Source organism: Mirounga angustirostris, unplaced genomic scaffold (genome assembly GCF_029215605.1).
Source record: "Mirounga angustirostris isolate CCGP_5_RB_7025 unplaced genomic scaffold, mMirAng1.0.hap1 SCAF_10, whole genome shotgun sequence".
Classification (NCBI taxonomy): Eukaryota; Metazoa; Chordata; class Mammalia; order Carnivora; family Phocidae; genus Mirounga; species Mirounga angustirostris.
In genome coordinates this window covers 36,454,206-36,477,285 of record NW_026991718.1, presented here as the reverse complement: position 1 = coordinate 36,477,285, position 23,080 = coordinate 36,454,206, and the positions used below count along the sequence as shown (strand labels likewise).

The 23,080-nt window shown below is 40.9% G+C and overlaps 1 protein-coding gene across 3 annotated transcripts in view; it reads right to left on the bottom strand.

Annotated features, from left to right (window-relative positions):
- Nucleotides 1–13,411, bottom strand: part of TMEM87B (transmembrane protein 87B) — a 52,827-nt gene extending 39,416 nt beyond the window's left edge. For 2 of the 3 annotated variants that reach the window (XM_064572207.1, XM_045884550.3), the window contains exons 1-5: nt 12,997–13,411; nt 9,198–9,258; nt 3,669–3,760; nt 1,297–1,428; nt 279–332 (exon numbers count right to left, since the gene is read on the bottom strand). In XM_064572207.1, the coding sequence (XP_064428277.1) occupies nt 279–332; nt 1,297–1,428; nt 3,669–3,760; nt 9,198–9,258; nt 12,997–13,155 (498 nt within the window). In that variant the 5' untranslated portion in view covers nt 13,156–13,411. The remainder of the gene's footprint in view (nt 1–278; nt 333–1,296; nt 1,429–3,668; nt 3,761–9,197; nt 9,259–12,996) is intronic. The other variant, XM_045884549.3, reaches the window with a different exon arrangement.
- Nucleotides 13,412–23,080: the final 9,669 nt, after the last annotated feature.

Genomic DNA, 23,080 nt, shown 5'->3' with positions numbered 1-23,080 from the left:
CACTGTTATGCTAGGCATTTGAAAGAAAGGCTGCAAAGAAGTTAACCTTAAATTACAACTTCAAAGGAATTTTTAAACAAAGCCAGAAATAAGTATATACAAAATTCATACAGACACACATAAAAAAAATATACTATTTGGAATAATGCTCCTTTTTCCTTCCCTGCTTCTAATCGCCCTACTGTACATTGCTCTCCAAGTATTTATCCATCGCAGATTCTTTTCAGGCTTACCGGAACTTGTATACATTTGATTTAAAGACAAATAAAATGACTTACTGTTGATCTTTCCTGGTTTGAAACATTTCTGGTATTTGTAATTAGTTCCTTATTCTGGAAAAAAAAAGAATAAAATAATTCCATTTTATATTGCTGCATTTCTATGGGGAAAAGTGCTTTAACAATTAAGAAAAAATGTTTTGAAAAAAGTAAAGAACCAGAGAACACATCTTTGTAGCACAAACATGAGTAACAAAATCCTGCGCTTGAAAAATTATTTTTTAAATCAGAATAGTGGTTACCTTTGGTGGGGAAGGTATTAGGAACTAAAAGGTGGGGGGAAGGGGGTTCTAGGTGCTAAAACATTCTGTACTTCATCTGGGTCTATACTGATGTGTTCAGGTTCTGAATATTCACTTAGATTACACAGTACAGGGATAAAATTGATAAATTGATAAATTCATCAAGCCATACACCTCTGATATGCACACTTTATTACACTTCAACACAAATTTTAAAAACACCTTTATTATTTTCACTGAAGACATATTTTCATTTCAGAATTTACAGATTAAAAACATAAGTTGCAATGACCCATAGCCTCATAACCCACGGATGACTGCTGTTAACATTTCAGAATCAAATCTTCCAGGCTGGGAGGAAGTAAGTGCATAAGGGAGGAGAGAGTGTTCAAGTAGGTTGGATGCTGATAAGTCAAGTAAGCTGACAGACCTTTAGTATTGGAAACCGTGACTAGCTGTTCTGATGGAATGATGGGGGCAAAGGTTTCACTGGAATAGATAGAAGAGAGAATGACAGAGGAACTGACAGCAGACCAGGAAAAGATGATGAAAGGGTTCTTTCCAAGGGTGTTTCTGTAAAGGGTACAATGAAATGGAGCAATGGCGCCAGATCTTACTTGTTAGTTACTACCACCCATACAAAAGAACTATACCTAAAATTAACAAATTAAGCACCTTTCTTCATCAAAATATTGATAAAATAGAATTTAAGTTAATACTTGTATTCACCGGGAGTAAAGTACATTCTACTTTGACATGGCAAGACAGATACTCACAGTCAGTGAGGGAAACACCTGTAAGTCACTGTTGCAATCTAAGTTCTCATATTTTGTTGTCCAACATTCAGTGTTCTTGAGACGGCCACAAAAGTCTTCAACACCAGGATCCTGTTTTTGTGATAGCTCCTCCTACCCAAGGTAAAATTCTATGTTATAATTTATTTCCACACTTCTTATTCAAGAAGATAAGTAAAACTTAGTATCTAAATGATATCAAAGATTTATTCAGTTTGGAACACTTGAAAACATGCAGAACAAAATACTGAAAAATGTTTTGGATATAATTTTAAGTATGACAAGGTAATCATAACATGTTAGCCATTCCAAGGCGCTCAGATACAGTAACACATAATACAAGCATAATCTTAGAGGAAGAAAAGTGACTAAGGTATTACCACAGGAAATGGTTCACGGAGAAATAAAAAATACTTTGTCCTGAGGCTACTCTCATTTTATCCCATATATAAAAGATTTTACAGAGAAAGAAAAGCAGCATTTAACTACAAGGAAAGTTAAATCAAAGACAGATGAATAAAACCAGGCTCCTAATGGCAGCTTCCAGTCATCAAGAAAAGGTTAAGTTGGCTTCTACTGGCCAAATAGGAGACAATTTGAGCAAAATAAATAAAAAATAGTAATAGATTATAACCCATGTAACAAAGTAAAAATCAATGAGTCCATGCTGATGATTGCTCAGTTAAATGATTGACAGGTAAGATAAGAGGAAAAGAGAGAGATCATCCTGATGGCAGAATGTTAACAAAGCAGAAGAAAATATGGAATTAGAAAATCACCATTTAGCAATCATCAGAGCAATAACTGATTCATCAGTCAAGAATCAAAGGATATTAAAACAAGGATTGATGAAAAATCAGGATAATCACATACAAACACAAAAATATTTCTTCACAAATTAGTGTTAACAACAAAGTAGTAACTTTATAGTGGAGAAACCTGGTAGAAACTTCCTTAACCAACTGATCAAAGTTAGCATTACCAAAAATGGGACAAACCAGAACTCTCCAATATGCTTGCCAAAAACATAACCTCAATCTAATCATGAGGAAATATCAGAAATATTGGAATTGAGGGCCATTTTATAAAAATAAATGGCTGTACACCTCAAATACATCAATGTCAGGAAAGACAAAAAAAAAAAAAAATAGCTGCAAAAATGCAGTATGATCTTGGATTGGACCTTGTACCAGGAAAACAACAAAAAACTGCTAAAAAGGATGTTTTGGACACTGGCAAAGCTTTAAGATCTGTTTATTAGGGATGCCTGGGCAGCTCAGTCAGTTAAGCATCTGCCTTCGGCTCAGGTCATGATTCCAGGGTCCTGGGATCGAGCCCCGCATCGGGCTCCTTGCTCAGCAGGGAACCTGCTTCTCCCTCTGCCTGCTGCTCCCCCTGCTTGTTGTTGCACTCTCTCTCTCTCTCTCTCTCTCTCTCTGACAAATAAATAAAATCTTAAGGAAAAAAGATCTATTAGATAACAGGTTTGTATCAATGTTAAATTTCTTCAATTTTATCCCTGTACTGTGTAATCTAAGTGAATATCTTTATTCTTAGGAAACACACACTGAAGTATTTAGTGTGAAGGGGTAAAATATTTGGGGATGAAGTCACAAAGGCAGTATTTGAGGAAAATGGCACCTTTCATCCCAAATGGAAAGATAATACAGATAAAAGTAGGGAAACCCATGCATCATTCAAGCTAGGAGCCCACAAGGAAATGGCTGCGAGCAACCATCAGAACTGTCAAAAGAAACACCTTGCTGAGGGACGCAGGACATCCCAGGGGCAGGAGAAAGCCTAGCCTGGCCTCTTTGCTCCTCTCACCTGCTCCCCCTCCTCCTTTCCCTGGGGGTCTCTTTTCCTCTCCTCACCTCTCTGAGATTTGCTTCTACTCACTAAAGCTACTCGGCCTCCCTAAAGTTCTAGGTGCCCTATAACTAATTTTTTGAATGAAGTAAAGTTTTTACATTTCTTCCTTAACTACATTGATTTTTATTTGTATGTGACCCACAATCCCTTTACTGATGGTTCCTACATGTCTGGTTTAAATATTTATTAACATTTTTCACAAGACAAAAGGAGACATTTTTTGTTTAAAGATGTTTTAGTTTTAGTTAGTTTAAAAACTAAAAACCTTTTAGTTTTAGGAAACTAAAAGATGTTTCCTTCTCAGAAAGCATATACTTTGATATAATTAAAACATTTCTTGCCTAAGTCCCAAAATAAATCTGTGGCACTTTTAAAACTACAATCTATATTTTTGGCCTCCTCACCTGATGAGCTAATAAATCTTTATACTCATAATTTTTCCTTTATAGCTTTATATACATTAAAAATTTGCATTTACTTACCTCCAGCTTAAAATATTCATTTTGACAGGTATAATGCCTCAAATGCCACTCTATGGTAAACTTCACAGGCCCAGAACAACTGAATGACTTAACTGTTTAGAAAAAGAAAGTCTTATTTTATAGTAATCATATATATGCTCCAATATAAGCTTAAGGTTTCGAGAATGCAATTTAAAATAGGCTAATGAAACAGTGAGTAAAATATTACCTAATTTTGCCCAAAAGTCACTGTAAAATGAGATAAATTAATTAAATTATAGTTAACCAAAAGTTGCCATAATACTATTCATTTAATCTCTGTATTAAATCTAGAGTTAAAAATCAACTGAATAACGAAATATGCTGTCACTGCTTACTCTAAAGTCACTCTAAATTGTTCTCTTCACTGACTTATTCATTCAAAAAATATTAAGTGAGCAACCCTTGTGTGTCAGAGACATAATGGTAAACTAGAATAATCCCTGTCCTTGATATAAGAGGTACTAGGGAGAGGAGGGTTAACAATTAAACAGGCACCTTTGATAGAATAAGGGTCTGAGAAGAGGGGGTCAAGGGAGCCCTGGGCAGGGCACCTAACATAGTCCAGAAGAGCATGAAGAAGGGGTAGCAACAGGCTTACTAGAGGAGGAGGCCTTTAACGTGAAGAGCAGGAATTAGCTAGGTGACAAAGAGAGTGGAACAGTATATGTAAATGTCCATGACCACCTGAAAATAGTTTGCTATGGTCAGAACACAGATTGGGGAAAGGAGGAAGAGCTGAAGCTGGATAAGAGTGCTGGAGAAAAGTTGTAAGGGGTACTATGCTCTGCTAAGGAGTTTTCCTTTATTTTGAATATTACAAAGGACTACCATATATTTCAGGCAGGAGGGTAACATGATTAGACAGACAGAAAAAGATTAAGTCTAGAAATAGAAAAAGCTCTTTTAGGAGTGTTATGACAACATGGCAGCTGGCTTCCCCTAAAGTAGGTCATGAGAGAGAGAGAGCGAGAGAGCAAAGAAGAAGCCACAGTATCTTTTATGACCTAGTTTCAGAAGTGACATGCCATTAGTTCTGCCATATTCTCTTGGTCAGACCAACCTTGATATAATGTGGTAGGGGACTATATAAAGTCATGAAAACCAGGAGGCAGGGATTACTGTGAGCCATCTTGAAGACTGGTAACCAGAGGGAATCCAACCTGAGGCTGAGACTGGTAGAATTTCTGGGGCAGAACACCCAAGAGTTGGGAACTGCCTAGAGAAAAAGTAAATGAAATCTGGACAGGGATACCATTGCACCTGTCTGCCCCAGCCAGCCCCTGCACAGAAAGAAGTCCAGTGATTCTCAGAGGCCACACAGGGCTGGGAACTAGCTCAGTTTCCACCAACCAGAGTGTAAAGGCCTCATTAAATATACCAAGCATTCGGGAGAAATGTAGCCGGGCCACACCTTAGAAGTGGTGCTAAGTTAGCCCTACTCCATATCCACCCTAAAAGAAATTAAACATAAAATTGGAAAGGATCAAACTGACCCAAAAGAAACTTAACTGTCTGCCAGAACAAAGCTGTTAAAGGAATATAACATTTTAGCACTTAAGAATGTAACATTCATGGGGTGCCTGAGTGACTCAGTCAGTTAAGCATCTGCCTTCGGCTCAGGTCTCTATCCTGGATTCCCGAGTTCAAGCCCCACGTCATGCTCCCTGCTCAGGGGGAGTCTGCTTCTCCCTCTGCCTCTCCCCCCACTTGTGCTCTCTCACTCTCTCAAATAAATAAAATCTTAAAAAAAAAAAAAAGGAATGTAACATTCATGACACCCACTACCCAAACAAAAAACTAGATATAAAAAGCAGAAAAAATTGATTCATAATTATGATAGGTCATCATGACAAAGGTGGAAATGACAAAGATAATTAGCAGAGAAGAATATAATATATAAATATGTTATAAATATTTTCCAAATGCTCAAAGATAAAGGAAGATATGAAAATACTGAGGAGGGAAAGAAGATATTTGAAAAAAGGAACCAAACTTCTAGAGAATAAAAAAGTACAATATTCAAGTAAAAAATTCACTATATGAGATTAATAGAGGTTAAATGAGATTAAATACTGGACAAGGAAAGATCACTGAACTTGAAGACAAAGCAAAAGAAAGATCCCAAATGAAGCACAGAGACTGAAAAAAATTAACAAAGCCTCAGTGACCTGTGAAACAATATCAAGCGGTCTAACATAAGGGCAAATGGAGTCCCAGAAGGGAAGGATAGAGAGGTGGAGACAGTGCCTAAATCCATGATCAGGGGCGCCTGGGTGGCTCAGTCAGTTAAGTGTCTGCCTTCGGCTCAGGTCATGATCCCAGGGTCCTGGGATGGAGCCCTGTATCGGGCTCCCGGCTTGGCAGGGAGCCTGCTTCTCCCTCTCCCTCTATACTGTTCCCCCTGCTTGTGCTCTCTCACTCTCTCTGTCAAATAAATAAATAATCTTTTAAAAATAAATAAATCCATGATCAATGTAAGAGATGAGATTTTTTTCAGTGTAGATATACAATTGTTCCAGCATCATTTATTGAAAAGACCATCTTCTCTCTAAAGAATTACTTTGGCACCTTTACTGAAAATCAATTGAGTTTACACATGTGGGTTTATTTCTGGGCTCTCTGATCTGTCTTATTGTTCTGTATGTTCTACCTTTATACCAGTACCACACTGTTAGGATTACTGTACCTTTATATTATAAGTTTTGAAATCAGATAGAAGTCTTTCAACTTCGGGCGCCTGGGTGGCTCAGTTGGTTAAGCGACTGCCTTCGGCTCAGGTCATGATCCTGGAGTCCCTGGATCGAGTCCCGCATCAGGCTCCCTGCTCGGCAGGGAGTCTGCTTCTCCCTCTGACCCTCCTCCCTCTCATGCTCTCTGTCTCTCATTCTCTCTGTCTCAAATAAATAAATAAAATCTTAAAAAAAAAAAAAAAAAGAAGTCTTTCAACTTCCTTCTTTTTTAAAATTCCTTTGGCTATTCTAGGTTTTTTTGTATTTGCATATAAATTTTAGAAATAGCTAGTCAATTTCTATATACAGTCAGCTTGGATTTTGATCGAGATTAACTGAATTTATAGAACAATCTGGAGAAAACTGACAGTATAACGTTAGTTATAGATTTTTCATAGATGCCTTTACCAGCTTGAGGAAGTCTCCTATTTCTAGTTTTAGAATTCTAGGAGTTTTTATCATGAATCGGTGTTGCGTTTTTTTCAAATGCTTTTCTGTACATATTGAGATGATTATATAGCGTATTTTTTTAATTCTGTTTATACAGTGAATTACACTGAGAGACTTTCAGCAGTAACTCCACAAGACTGCATCCTGAATGGAGTAGCAAAAGAGGGGTCACCATGGGGCACCTGGGTGGCTCAGTCATTGAGAATCTGCCTTCGGTTCAGGTCATGATCCCAGGGTCCTGGCATCGAGCCCCGCATCGGGCTCCCTGCTAGGTGGGAAGCCTGCTTCTCCCTCTCCCACTCCCCCTGCTTGTGTTCCCTCTCTTGATGTGTCTCTCTCTGTCAAATAAATAAAATCTTCAAAAAAAAAAGAGTGGTCACCTAAGGGAAAGCCAGATGCCTGATCCACCACACAGCATGGACACATATCCAATGGACTAACTCTTAGCTTTGCAGGCACTAAAATCTGGTTCTGCGAGAACACAGAGACTCAGTCTCGCTCCTTCACCATACCACTAATGTAGACGTATAATCTAGAATGCCTAATTACTCACTTAAAATGAATAGTAACTGTAAAGTGGTTGTGTAATGATTGATTAACTCTCTCCCTTCAGCATGCCTTTCTGGATACCCAAATGTGATGAAGGTTGCTTGATGAGCATGGCACTAGAATGAGGCGGCTCAGAAGGATGCTGCATCTACACCTGCTAGTGACATGTTATACTTACAGCCATAGTTCAAGAAGACTTCTCTCCCATCGGTGCTGCTAGACCTCTGCTTTAACCTGACTAAACACTCGTATTTTTTTATGTTTTTGCTTCTAACTCCCTTCTGCTGCCTCATTCTTTCTTTAGACATGTTAATACCACCGTCTTGAGCATGGTCTATTCTTAGCTGATCACAAACATTATGTATTGATTTTTTTTTAAGATTTTATTTATTTGACAGAGAGAGACAGCGAGAGAGGGAACACAAGCAGAGGGAGGGAACACAAGCAGGGGGAGTGGGAAAGGGAGAAGCAGGCTTCCCACTGAGCAGGGAGCCTGATGCAGGGCTTGATCCCAGGACCCCGGGATCATGACCCAAGCTGAAGGCAGATGCTTAACAACCCAGGCCCCTGTATTGATTTTTTAAATCAAATTATGTGTTTCACTGGTACATACCACTCCCCCCCCTTTTTTTTTTGTCTGCACCTTCTAAATCTTACTTGTCTAGACACTGAGATTTGAATTCATTAAAGCAAACAGATGCCAAATTTTTTTCCTCACCTACCTTTGACTTCAACTTCCTCTTACCAAGTTCTTATCACCACTGATGATCTATGATATCAATGAGCTGCTTTGAACCACCTCTGTTTTCTAGCTCATGACTGGCCAACTTCCCTCAGCAGAGACCCACATGCAACAGAATCACCCAATAAATGATCTGAACATGGTGTGATAGAGAAAAGGGGCATGGCTTTGGATCCCCAGGAAGTCAATTTACTCTACCCAACAAAAAACTACTCCTTATCCCAAAACTTTAACCCTGGCAACCAACTTACCTAGTCAAGTTACTGGAAACACTAAGAGGATTTAGACTATAGTAAATATGATTTGCTGTAAACCCATTAAAAATAGTAAAAACCTTAAGATCTATGACTTGGTAGTTCTTATATCCTAATTAAAATGTTAGTGTCTAGTAATTTTTATTGTATTCTGTGATCCATGTGTATATTTATAAAAGTTTCAGGGATATGAAGGCTTTACCACAATCATAACATGTCATATATTCCTAAAAGGAATTTACCTAGTTTTAAAAGCTGGGATTCAGGGGCGCCTGGGTGGCTCAGTCGTTAAGCGTCTGCCTTCAGCTCAGGTCATGATCCCAGGGTCCTGGGATCGAGCCCCACATCGGGCTCCCTGCTCGGCGGGAAGCCTGCTTCTCCCTCTCCCTCTCCCCCTGCTTATGTTCCCTCTCTCGCTGTGTCTCTCTCTGTCGTAAATAAATAAAATCTTTAAAATAAATAAATAAATAAATAAAAGCTGGGATTCAGAGTAAAATTTCACAGAAGTGAAATACTTTTCTTTGCTGAAGCCTACTTTATTATACTTTAATTATAATTTTTAAAGAATGATTCATATTACATTTTTTGAGACAGGATCAGAAAAATCATTCTTGAAAATAATCAAGACTTAACTGAAACAGAAGAAACACTGAAAATGTTAGAACCACTTAAAGACAAAATGTTTGCATAGCTTAAAATATGTTATATTAGTTTTAATGTTTATATATTACATGATATTATTCATTTATAACATACTGTTAGTATATTAGTTTATTGTACTTACCAGAAAACTTGATTTCAGTAGAGTTAAACATAGTTTTTCTAAATATCAAAGGTCCTGATTTCTAAAATTAAACACAAGAAAATATAGAAAAATCTAGTTAAAAATTTTTTTTCTCTATTTAGGAGTATACAGTTCTAACTCTTGCACTCCTGTGACCAGAGTGATTATTTTTTAAAAATGTAAATCTGGTCCCATCACCCACTTGCTTAAAATCTTGTGCCATGTATCTACTCTCTAAGAGGCTCCGGAATGCCCTTGCTTCTAGTGTCTCAGCCGGGGACCAGCCACACACAGGAGTTAAAGGCTGCTGCCATGTACCATTATTGCTGCTCAGGCAGGGGACCTATCTGTGCATTTGCAGTTGCTTTCTCAATATCTATTCGAATCACTTTTGATAAAACAACCATCCCTGTTCCTCAATTGTTATGGTTTTCCACTGGTACTTAGACCAATTCTTACTGCCGCTCACAGGCCCCGGCATGATCAAGGCCTGCCCACCTCTCAGCACCTTTCTCTCAGTGTTTTAAATGCAGGATACTCCTTCCGGCTCTCAGGACCTTAGTAGTCAACCTGAAAATTTACTTAAAAACCCTTCCCTGTCACTCTTGGTTCACCTTATCAATGACTTCTTATGCTTCTCAGCCCAGTTCAAGAGCCCCTTCCTCAGGAAGTCTTCCACCAGGTGCCACACCAGGCCAGGCCCTCCCTTACACAGTCTCTAGGACTCATCCTTCACGACCCTTGCCACAATTAAAACGAAATAATCCATTACTTAGTTATTTAACGTCTGCCCTCACCAAGAATAAAAATGCTGTGAGAAGGGCTTGTGTTCAATGAACAAGTGGTTAGGAATGAAAAACACAGATGACAGGCAGCTCTTTCTTGGTAACCTTCCACCCCAACACAGTTTCAACAGTAATAACAAACCCCCCAGCCCAGATCCCTCCTCTGAGCCTCAGATCCACATACCCAACTGCCTCAAGGTCATGTCCATCCTAGTGGACAGACATTCCACACTATCCTGTCCTAAGGCAGACACATTCCTCTCTGCTCCTCCCCTACTCTTTCTATACTACTCATGTTGGTTGCAGGTGATACCAGCTTTAGTCACCCCAGCCTTGGCTCCTTCCAGCCCCTGAGCTCCATTGCCCAATCCCCAAGGCATGCCTATTTTATCTCACAAACACTTCCCAAATTTAGTTCTTCCTCTCCATCCCCGCCACCGCTGCTCCAATTCAGGCTCTCAACATTTTCTGCCTCCCACTCTGCAATAACCTAACTGATAATTCTGCCACCAGATCTGAGTCTATAATTCATCCGTAGATAGCAGCCACAGTGATTGGTATTTATGTCTAAGATCCTTCAATGGCTCTCCTTCATTCACACCCCAAATTTGTTATTGGTGGCCTAAGCAAACCTATAAATGGGATTTGTTTGGCCCACACGGGAACTTTTAAAAATGTTTTAAATTAGTTGACATGATAAAAACATGGATTCTGGTCTTCCCTTTAAAAAAGGTGGGGGGGGAGACTTGGCAATTCTGTGTCTACATTGCCATAAAAGATCCACTAGTTGGAGCTGAACGGCAGCTGCCCTCTTCAGAAGGAGCACATCATCTAGAGGCCACAGCTCTCCCAGCATCCCCTAACTCTAGTTCACTTCACTCAATGACATCACTGGCCTCAGACCCTAAGGGTCCTGGAGTTTAGAACCCTGGCCACAGGTTCAGGACCAAGCTGTGGGAGGCTTAGGGTAGTCTGAGTCCCCTTTAACACTCCTACCAGAACCTCATTCAGCAGAAACACTAAGATTTTCCTGCATTGCTGCTTTTCTACTCCCTCCTCCTTCTTCATCCAGGTAACATCTACTCATCTTTAAAGACCCAACCAGACATCAACTCTAGAAAGCGGAGTTAGGTGACGCCCCACCTAGTGCTCCACTAATATTCCAAGAATGCTGCCGTGTATCTAACTACTCATGAATCTGTTGTCTCTACTACTACGTTAGCTTCTTGAGAGAAGGGACTGTTGTCTAAATTCATCTTTGCAACAGCAATGGCCAGTCTAGTACATTGTGCATAGCAGGTGCTCAAACTATTTGTTGACCTTTACAATCAAAAGAAGCATTTCTTGATACATTTGCAGTACAAATAAATGAAAGCCTCCTTCTCCTCTCTTATTCTTAAGGACAAATTCTAACAACTTGAAATGGGGGGAAAATCAGCATATTCTCTGCAAAGAAGGGCTTTATGGACTGCTACTGATCTGATGTAGGACCCAAGGAAAAATTTACCTTCCTTACGCAGGAAGCAAAGTCATTCTTTCTCCAGGGCCTTTGGAGTTTCACCATCCAAAGTAAAGTGGCAAAGATCTTTATAGATATGGTCAAGTAGTTTAACAATTTGTGCACAGTTCATTCACTTCCAGTATTCTTTACACTGACTTAGTTTATGATACTGCCATTCACTAAAGAAGAAGCATGAAACCACAAGTGTGGTTCTCTGAGTTTTGTTTTTTTACTGTTCAGAGAAATTCAATTGAGATGTGAATGCTATATCACTGACACATTTAATGGGACACCAACCCAGAAGAATCCTGGAAGAAATGGAAGCACCGGGTCTTAAAAATTCAGAAAGAGACCTACTTTCCTTCTTGTATAGTTTCTACGCTGTAGGAAGTATTTGCAGCCTCTGGTACTAAATTTTTCTGATGAGTAAATCAAAATACAAGTTTTGCCTTTAGGGCTCAAATATCATTTCTTTTCTTTTAAGATTTTATTTATTTATTTGACAGAGAGAGACACAGCGAGACAGGGAACACAAGTAGGGGGAGTGGGAGAGAGAGAAGCAGGCTTCCCGCCCAGCAGGGAGCACGATGCGGGGCTCGATCCCAGGACCCTGAGAGGAAGGCAGACGCCCTCAAACATCATTTCAATGCATGTGGAAAATATTCATCTTAAAGCAGAGCTGGATGAATCATCTGACTAGAAAAGCAGGGGATAAGGCCTCTTCCTGATTTCCTGTCCCTCTTTGGCAAGACTTTCCAAAATTCTACTCCTGCATCGCTCCTACATCATCTCATGTGACTACTGGATGCCAAGTTCTCAAATGGCCTGTCCTGCAAAGGAAGTTTCCACACATTCATGCCTCCAGACTAGCCTTTCAAACACTCCTTAACCACCCATCCCACCTCATCTCCACACACACATTCCCGGAACTATGATAGGAGCCCTAGAGAAATTCAGGAACCCTGGAAGAGCGAAAGAGGGGTGCGGTGGCTGCCGCATGTTTCCTCATTTAAAGAAAAAAATCGAAAGCAGCATACGCGCTTTTAAGTTTATGCTGAGGCAAGACTGGGAAAGTCCTTTCTAAAGTGGCCTCACGGGTGTGGCGGTGCGGCCGCACCCGGCCCGAGGAGGGGTCAAATGGCAAAGATGCTGGCACGAGGGAGTGCCAAGGGATCTGGGGCTCGGGTCTGAATAAACAAGAACTTGATCGAGCCGGAACGCGTCAGAGCAGAGCGAGGGGCCAGGACCTCGGGAAGGACAGTACCAGCCCCCAGAAGGGAGAGTCTTCCCCTCGCACAAGCTTCCCCACAGCCCAGGTCGGGCCGGAGGAGAGGGCCAGCCTCGTCCATAAGAGACGAAAGACTCCGGGAGCGTATCGCGGAGCCGGAGCAGGCCCGGCAAAGACCAGAAGAACAAGTCCGGGGCCGGGGCCGGGCCCGGGGGTCGGAGCGAGCTCCGCGAGGACGCGGAGGGCCCGAGACGCGCCACGCCTCGGTCTCCACACTCCACTTACGTCGTTGACCGTCGCTGCCCAGAGCCCGAGCTCCGGGACGGCGTCCACAGCCGCCGGGGCCCAGCACAGGAGGTAGAGGGCGACGCGAAGCAGCGGGGCCCCGACAGGAAGGCGGCGGCCGGGCTGCAGCCGGGCCCCGAAGCGGCAGGAGACGGCCATCTTGACACGGAAGCCGCACCTGGCGCACCGAGACGCCCGCCACGCCCCGGGTCCGCACCTGGTGCAGCTCCGCCTCCGGGAGGCGGGTTCGGGTCGGGTGGAGGGGCTCGGACTGGGAGGTGGAGGAGAGGTTTGGGCTTGGGCGAGGAGGCGGGGTTTGGGCCCGGGAAGCGGGGCCGAGGCCCGGGCCCAGGCGTGGAGCTATAAAGAAGCTAGAGCGCGGCTAGGAGGGGTGGACGGGTCAGAGTGTGGAGGCGGGCCTCGGGGGCCGGGCCCGAGTGGGGAGGCGGGGTCGGGAGAAGAGATGTCTAGGGGCGGGGCTAGATTTGGGGCGGGGCCGGGAGGGGAGGTGGGACTCAGGACTGGGCCCGAGGGTGGAGGCGGGGCCGCGGGAATAGGCGGGGGCGGGGGCGGGCCGGGAGGCGGGGCCGGCCTGAGGCGGGGAAAACTCAGGTCCCAGATTTCACTGTGGTTGTGGTCCGAGAGTATGGGATGGTTTCGTGTCAAAGTTCTGCTCCTTGTGTCTCAGTTTCTTGCATCCTCTGCACGTGCCCCTACCCCAGCTCAAGGGAAACAAACTGTTCCCTCAATTCATGGAAAGTGGTCTGGAAAGTACTTCGAGGTCAGGGTCAGCTGAACCCAAGGCACTGTGTTGTAAGCATAACGTCGGTAGCACAGTTAGTAATTTTCAGACAAATAAAGCCGCCTGATTACTCAAAGCTGAAAGGGACAGGGCTTACATCTGTCTTACTGTGTACTTAGCCCAGCATTGACGTCTTTGATGTCAAAGAGAACTACTTTATTATCAAATGTAAGTAATGTCCAGAGGAAGAATACAATCCTGGATTAATATTGTTATAACGTAAAATAAGATTGATTTATAGTCAAGAGGCTCTCTGCCTTATCAGTCACCCTAGTCACGTATTTAGCCAGTAATTATTGAGGGTCTAGTTCAGAGTATTGAGTTGAGCTCATGTGTATATATCAATGTGAAGATTGAATTTGTGATAGTTCCTTTTCACAAGACACTTGTAATTATATATAAATATTTTTTATTGTTTACTAATGCTTCATATAGGCCCTTTGTTATACAACCATCGAAATTCAAGAGCACGGAGATAGGTTTCTGAACACTGGCCAATCCCCACCAGTAGGTGGCACTAGCAGTTTGAAGATATTTTATATAAATTCGTGTCTACTATAAATGTCTCTGTAATCCAGAGTTTTTAGCTTCCAACTTCAGTTGATGATGCTATATATACCTCTAATTTAAATCACTAAAACCTTAATTCAGTCAACATATATTGTTTGCCTTAGTGCTAGGTATTGCACATTTGTATACATTGCTGGTAATAGACTCAGCAAGGATTTTACATTATTAAAGTACAAGTACTTTTGTCATTTAGATTTTGTGGCTATTCTGTTAAAACCTGGTTTCCAAGGCAGATTAGAACTACTGTCATTGGTTTGAGCAAATCAAGCAGCATTGGTATCTCCTGCATCCAAGGCACTGCCTGGATAGGGATAAGATCAATACAGCATAGTCCCTGCCATCACTGTGAGGACATAAAAATATAAAAAGATGTGCACATGTAAAAAGCCAATTGTACAAGGCAGAATAGGTAAAGCCTTGAAGCATAGCTATCAAGAGTGTATGGGGTAATTTGGTTATTTTTTTCAAGAGTCCTTTATCTTTTAGAGATTTCCTTCACTTGAGTTTGCCCAGAAGCAGACCCTGAGATAAAGATTTGAGTAGAAGTAGTTCATTTGAGAGATGCAGGAATTATCAGTAGGGGAGTGTGGTGGGCTGAATTTTTCCCCCAAAATTCATATGGTAAAGTCTTAAACCCTAATACCTCAGAATGTGACTGTACTTGGAAATAGGGCCTTAAAAGAGGTAATTAAGGTAAAAATGAGGTTGAATAGGTGGGCCCTACTCCAGTATGACTGGTATTCTTATAAGAGGAGGAGATTGGGACACACACACACACACAGACCATGTGAAGACACAGTGAGAAGACAGTCATCTATAAGCCAAGGAGAGAGGTTCAGAAGAAACCAGCCCTGCTGACACCTTGAACTCTGACACCTTGATGTTGGACTTCTAGCTTCTAGAATCATGAGAAAATAAATTATGTTAAGTCGCCCAGTCTGTGGTACTTTGTTATGGCAGCCCTGGAAAACTGATACAGGGAGTGAGCAAATGTGACACAGAGGGGATACAGATAATAAAGGGGGCATTATCACATCGACTACTACTGTGGGCAAAGGGAATGTAATCCCATTGAGAAACTTAGGAGAAAGGTGTGAAGCACATGCCTCATAATCATCTCACAAGGGATGAAGGAGCTGAGATATTTATATCTTCATACCCGTTAGTCCTTGGTTAGGGTCTGTCCCTGGGCAGGGGGGGTGGCACCAATGACACTCGTAGTTCCAGCCTGCTATGAGCAGGACACAGTAGTTCTCCCCACTTTGGAGGAAAGCCTTTAAGCAAAGAGATGCAGACCATGAGAGCTAGAGTCAGTTCAGGCACACTGAAATGAAAGGACAGGGGGAATATGGGCAGGGCACTGACAGGGATCACTGCAGAAACTCACCCTGAAAATATTAGCATAAATTTTCATGATGTCTGGGAGTTGCTTTAAAATAATACAAGAGGGAGAGAAGTGAGTGGGGACACAGATAAAACAAGATTGGCCGTGAGTTGATCATTTTCTAAGACCTGGAGATGGACACATGGGCATTTACATGACAATCCTGCCTACTTTTGTGTAAGTTTGAAATCTTCCATAATAAAAAGTTTATAGAAAGTACATTAGAGACTTCCGCTAGCTGAAGCAGTAGGGACCAAATTTACCCTCCTGCCTAAAACAACAACAATAAACAGACCAAATATATGAAGCAACAGTTTTCAAGACACTGGGCATCAGGCAATGGACAATTATCCCATCCCATAAGAATTAAAAAAACAAAGCAAAACAAAAAAAAAGAAAGAAAGAAAGAAAGAAAGTTAGGCCCTTTGACTGGTCCAGCTTACTAGCTTGAGAAAGTTTCCAGGCCAAAATATAGGGAGGAGAAACCAAAGCAGACTTAGCGAGTTCCCAGAGTTTAGAAGACTAAGCTGGGATCCAATGTGAGTAAGACAGCTAGTTCGTAGGACTGAATATAGAGTGGAAAGAACTGTACAATGAGGGAAACTTGAGATCTAGAGATAGTACTCCTCAAATCTTCAGCAAGAACTGATCACTCTCTACATGTGAGGAAACTGCCTGACGCCAAGAAAAGATTCACCAAAAAGAATAAGAAGGAACAGTACCAGAAAGGGCTAGGAAAAGTGCCTGTTCTGATCAGCTAACCTAGGAAATTTCATAATTTAGGGCATTTTCTAGAGTACTCAAAAGTTTTTTGCCCCAACAGTGAGGACTAACAGTCCTAGATTAAACAAGGCTCTTGAGCCCAATTAACAAATCTTAAAAGTAAGACCCAAAAGGCCAAATAGTTTCTAAGTAACTGTGTCCTAGAACAGAGCTCAAGGATATTTATAGGTATATAAAAAATCTCCAGCACCCTAGAAGGTCAAATCACAGTGTCTGTCATCCAATTAAAGATTACCAAGTATGCAAAGAATCAGGAAAATATGAGACATAGGAAGAGGGAAAAAAAAAATTGAAACTGATCTAGAACTGACACATGTCAGAATGAGCAGAAAAGAATATTAAAAGTTATTGTAACTTTTTAAAAAGGTTTTATCCATTTATTTGAGAGAGAGAGTAAGAGAGAAAGCACACAAGGAGGGGCAGAGGGAGAGGGAGAAGTGGACCCCCTGCCAAGCAGGGAGCCCAACACGGAGCTCAATTCTGGGATGCTGGGATCATGACCTAAACCGGAGGCAGACACCCAACCAACTGAACCACACAGGCACCCCAAAAGTTATTGTAACTTAATTCCATATGTGCAAAAGTTAAGTAGAGACATAGAAAATAGAAAAAAGACCAAATGAAGGTTCTAGCAATACAAAATACAGTGCATGAGATAAAAAATATACTGGATGGGATTAATGGTAGATTGGCTACTGCAGAAGGAAACATTAGTGAACTTCAAGACATAGGAATAAAAACGAATCAAAATCTCAGAAAAGAAAAAAGAATGAAAAAATATTAAGCATCAGTGAGTAGTGAGCATCAGTGGGTAGTCAAGTGGCCCAATATATGTGTAATTGGAATCCCAAAAGAAGGAAGGGTCAGAAAAAATTTTTGAATGAATAATGGCTGAAACTTTCTCAAACTTGATAAAAACTATAAACTCACAGATCCGAGAAGATCAATTAAAGCCAAACAAAAGAAATCCAAAGATTACACCAAAGCATATCATAAGCAAATGCATAAAATCAGTGATAAAGAAAAAAATCTTAAAAGCAAAGAAAAAGGGGGTGCTCAGGTGGTTCAGTCAGTAAGTGGCTGACTCTTGATTTCAGCTCAGGTCATGTTCTCAGGGTCCTGGGAGGAGCCCCACATTGGGCTCCATACTCAGTGGGTAGTGTGTATCTCTCCCTCTGCCTCTCCCCCTGCTCACACTGTTTCTCCCTAAAATAAATAAATAAATCTTTTTTTTTTTTTTTAGGCAAAGAAAAAGGACATGTTACATACAAAAAAAAAGAGAGATAAGAATGACATAAATTGGGGCGCCTGGGTGGCTCAGTTGGTTAAGCCTCTGCCTTTGGCTCAGGTCATGATCCTGGAGTCACAGGATCAAGTCCCCGCATTGGGCTCCCTGCTCAGCGGGGAGCCTGCTTCTCCCTCTGCCCCTCCCCCTGCTCATGCTCTCTCTCACTCTTTTGCACACCCGCTCCCTCTCTCCCTCTCTCTCATAAATAAATAAAATCTTTAAAAAAAAAATTTAAATAAAAAAAGAATGACATAAATTTCTTGTTTGAAACAATACAAACAAGAAGACAATGGAGAAACATTATTTTAAAAGTATTGAGAGAAAAATTTTTTTCAATCTAGAAATCAATGCTCAACAGAAATATGCAAAAACAAATGAGAAATCATCATTTTTAGATTTAGAAAAGCTGAAGGAATTAATCATGAGAAGACCAGCCCGAGAAGAAACGTACAGAAGATAATTCGAGGTGGAAGACTGGATTCACACAAAGGAATAAAGAGCAGTGGAAATGGTAACAACATGTAACTATATAAGATCTTTTCTTATGGGCGCCTGGGTGGCTCAGTCAGTTGGGCGTCTGTCTTCAGCTCAGGTTATGGTCCTGGGGTCCTGGGACTGGGTACGCGTTGGGCTCCCTGCTCAGCGGGGAGTCTGCTTCTCCCTCAGCCCCTCCCCCTGCTTGTGCTCTCTCTCACTTGGTCTCGCTCTCTCAATCTCAAATAAATAAATAAAATCTTTTAAAAAGAAAGATCTTTTCTTATTATTGAAATAGTATCTCTAACACCATTTTTGGGTTTATCACATGTGTGAAATAAAATCTGTACATCAATAGCATAAAGCCCAGGAGGGGAGAAGTGGAAATAATATCATTGTATGGTTTTTATACTATACTTTAAATGATATATCACTTGAACAGAGACTGTGATAAGTTAAACATATAACTATAAATCTTAAGATAATCACTAGAAGACAAAAACTCATGGGAGGTAAAATGGAATCACAAAAAATATTTGATTATTCCAAAAGAAGACAGAAAAAGTAGATAAAGGGAATAAAGAACAGATAGGACAAATACAAAACAAATACCAAGATGGTTACTTGAAACCCAACCATATCAATAATCATATTGGATGCCAATGGTCTAATTATCTTAGTTAAAAGGCAGTGATGTTGGATTGGTTGAAAAAAATCCAGCTGTATGTTGCCTACATGGAAGGCACTTTAACTATAAAAACAGAATAGGTTAAAACTGAAAAGCATGAAAAATTATATGATATGCTAACAGTACAAAGAAGAAAGCTAGAATGACTATATTAACATCAGGCAAAGTTGATTTCACAGCAGAGAATATTATGAGGGATATAAAGAAGGTATTTTCATAATGTGAAAGGGGTCACTTCATCAGAAAGACACAGTAATCCTATATACTTAAGCACCTAAGAACAGAATTTAAGATGAGTGAAGGAAAAACTAGTTGAAAATCTATAAAAATCCATAATTATAGTCATCCCCCCAAAAGAAATCCTGAATCCATTAGCAGTCACTTTTTTAAAAAAGATTTTATTTATTTATTTGAGAGAGAGAAAGAGAGAGAGAGAGAACGAGCCAGGGGGAGGGGCAGAGGGAGAGGGAGAAGCAGACTCCCCGCTGAGCAGGGAGCTTGATGTGGGACTCGATCCCAGGACCCTGGGATTATGACCTGAGCTGATGGCAGATGCTTAACCAACTGAGCCACCCAGACGCCCCTAGCAGTCACTTTTTGTTCTCTCCTCCCCCGGCCCCAGGCAAACATTGATCTACTTTCTTTCTCTATGGATTTGCCTATTCTGGATATTTCACATAAGTGGAATCACACAAAATGTGGTCCTTTGTGATTAGCTTCTTTCACTCAGCATATTTTCAGAGTTAATCTACATTGCATCATGTATCAGAACATTATGGCGGGGGGCGCCTGGGTGGCTCAGATGGTTGGGCATCTGCCTTCGGCTCCGGTCATGATCTCAGGGTCCTGGGATCGAGTCCCGCATCGGGTTCCCTGCTCAGTGCAGAGCCTGCTTCTCCCTCTCCTTCTGCCACTCCCTCTGCTTGTGCTCTTCTGTCTATCTCTCTGTCAAATAAATGAATAAAATCTTTAAAAAAAACCAAAACATTATGGCTGAATAACATTCCATGGTATAGATATCCCACATTTTATTTATCCATTCATCATCCACTGATGAGCATTTAAGTTGTTTCCATTTTTTGGTTATCATGGATAGCACTGCTATGAATATTTGTGTATAAGTTTTTGTGTGAACATGTTTTCAATTCTCTAGGGTATACACCTAGGAATGCAATTGGTGGGTCATAATGTGAATCTATGTTTTAACTATTTGAGGAACTGCCAAACTATTTTTTAAAGCAGCTGTACTGTTTTGTAATATCAGCAATGTACGAGGGTTCCAATTTCTTCACATCCTTACCAATACTTGTTACTAACTGTCTTTTATTTTTGTGGCTTTTTTTTTTTTTTTAAGATTTTATTTATTTATTTGACAGAGAGACATAGTGAGAGCAGGAACACAAGCAGGGGGAGTAGGAGAGGGAGAAGCAGGCCTCCCGCAGAGCAGGGAGCCCGATATGGGACTCGATCCCAGGACCCTGGGATCATGACCTGAGCCGAAGGCAGACGCTTAACGACTGAGCCACCCAGGCGCCCACTAACTGTCTTTTAGATTATAGCCATTCTAGTAGCTGTGAGGTGGTATCTCACTGTTGTTTTTTTTTTTTTAAGATTTTATTTGTAAGTAATCTCTATACCCACTGTGGGGCTTGAACTCACAGCCCTGAGATCAAGAGTTGCATGCTCCACCAACGGAGCCAGACAGGTGCCCCTCACTGTGGTTTTGATTTACATTTTCCTAATGACTACTGATGTTGAATATTTTTTCATATGTTCATTGGCCATTATATATCTTCTTAGGAAAAGTATATATTCAAATCCTTTGCCCTTTTAAAAAATTGTTTTCTTTTCCCTTTTAAAAATCAGGTTGTCTTCGTATTGTTGAGTTGTAAAAATTATTTATATTTCTAGATATAAGTCCCTTTTTATCCAGCCTAATGACCTCTGTCTTTTCAATTAGAATGTTTAATCCATTAACATTTAGTGAACTACTTATCACTGGCTGAACAGGGAACACTGTGGAGGGCAGACTTGTAAATTTCCTGAATTTGGAATATATTCTCCAAGCTGTAGATAGATCCAGAAACAAAAGGTAGAGGTTTTATTGGCTCAAGATGTTTTAAGTACAACACTGACCAATGGCTGGCTTATTACTAAACCATGCTGACCCAGGGGTGAACCCCTTAACAGCCAGACTTAAAAAATGAAAACAAGAATAATTTTTAAAAATTAAATAAGCAGAGACATCAGTGATCAAACACTGGGGAAGAAACACAGTCTACAGGATTAATTCAGGCAAGCCACTAAACAAAACAAATAAGAAAACAAACAGTGGTAACATCCACCTCTGGAAGGAGGGACAAATTAGGATCTATGGTTACTGTTATATATGACCTGAAATATCTAGTTTCAACAAAAAATATGTGAAACATGCAAATAAATAAGTTAACTCATACATAGGAAAAAAAGTATTCAATAGGAATTGTCCCTGAAGAGGCCCAGATAATAGACTTAGCAGACATTTTATTATTTTAAAAAGCATCTATTTATAAATATGTTCAAAGAACTAAAGAAAACTATGTTTTAAAATTTTTAACTCAAAATGAAATAGAGAATACAAAGAAATACAAGTTATTAAAAGAAAAAAATGGCACTTTCAGAGTTAAAAGTACAATTACTGAGGGGCACCTGGCTGGCCCAGTCTGTAGAGCATGCAGCACTTGATCTCTGAGTCGTTGAGTTCAAGCCCCACATTGGGGGTAGAGTTAACTTTAAAAAAATTTTTTTAAAAAAGGTAAAATTACTGAAATGAAAAACTCTCTAGAAGGACTCAACAGCAGATGTGAGCTGGCAGGAGAAAGAAGTAGCAAATCTGAAGATAGGTCATTAGAAATACTCTAATGTGAACTATAGGAAGAAAAGGATTTGGAGAACCACAAATTTATGTAACAAGAAATTATTTTCTATCCTTGGAGAGACTATGTTAAAAAGAAGCCATCGGGACTCATGGAGTTAAAGCAGCAGTCTATGCTCCCTTGAACTGCCCATACCACTGTGGTATAGTGGGAACTTTGGTTTTCAAAGTTTCAAACTCCAGGGGATGGCCCTTTAATTTTGACAGGGCAGGGCCTTAGACCCTGCTTCCAGGGAAAGCACTTGCTCTCCAGTTCTGAGGTTTGTTAGAGTCTAAACATCATCTGCAGGCTTGGCTTCAACAAAATGTGCAAGTCAGAGCATTCTGAGGAATATTCTTTAGAAGAAAGTATTCATTTGAAGCCCTGTGTTCCCTCCTCTGGACTGTTATTCAAGACAGCAAGGCTGTTCTTTGCAAATCCCAATGTTCAGAAAAGAGCCTTCTCGGGCGCTTGGGTGGCTCAGTCGTTGAGCGCCTGCCTTTGGCTCAGGTCGTGATCCCAGGGTTCTGGGATCGAGCCCCGCATCGGGCTCCCTGCTCCGCGGGAAGTCCGCTTCTCCCTCTCTCACTCCCCCTGCTTGTGTTCCCTCTCTCGCTGTGTTTCTCTCTGTCAGATAAATAAATAAAATCTTTAAAAAAAAAAAAAAAAGAACTTGGCTCATCTTTGTCCTTGATTCCTGGGAGGTAACCCCTAAATCCTTGGAATTTCCTGAGTGATAAGAGTGTCTTTGTTATTCATAGTGGGTCTCTGGGACCACACCTGATAGTTCATGCTAATGAGATGACTCTTGGGATGCCTGGGTAGCTCAGTCAGTTAGGCATCTATCTGCCTTCGGCTCAGGTCATGATCCCGGGGTCCTGGGATCGAGTCCCACATCGGGCTCCCTGCTCAGCAGGGAGCCTGCTTCTCCCTCTGCCTCTCTCTCTCTGTCTCTCATGAATAAATAAATAAAATCTTAAAAAAAAAAAAAGAAAAAAAAGAAAAGAGCCTTCTCAGTGCATATTAGTCAATGCATGAATTGATTATACGTGTCCTCACAGGACTGTTTGAAACCACTGCCTTGGTTAGAACTTGTAACTGCACAGTCTCAATAAATTCATGAATTAATTTCATGTTCTTGTGTCCTTAAGAGGTAGGAAGGGTTAATATATAGAATAATCAAGTTGCTCTTTCAAATACC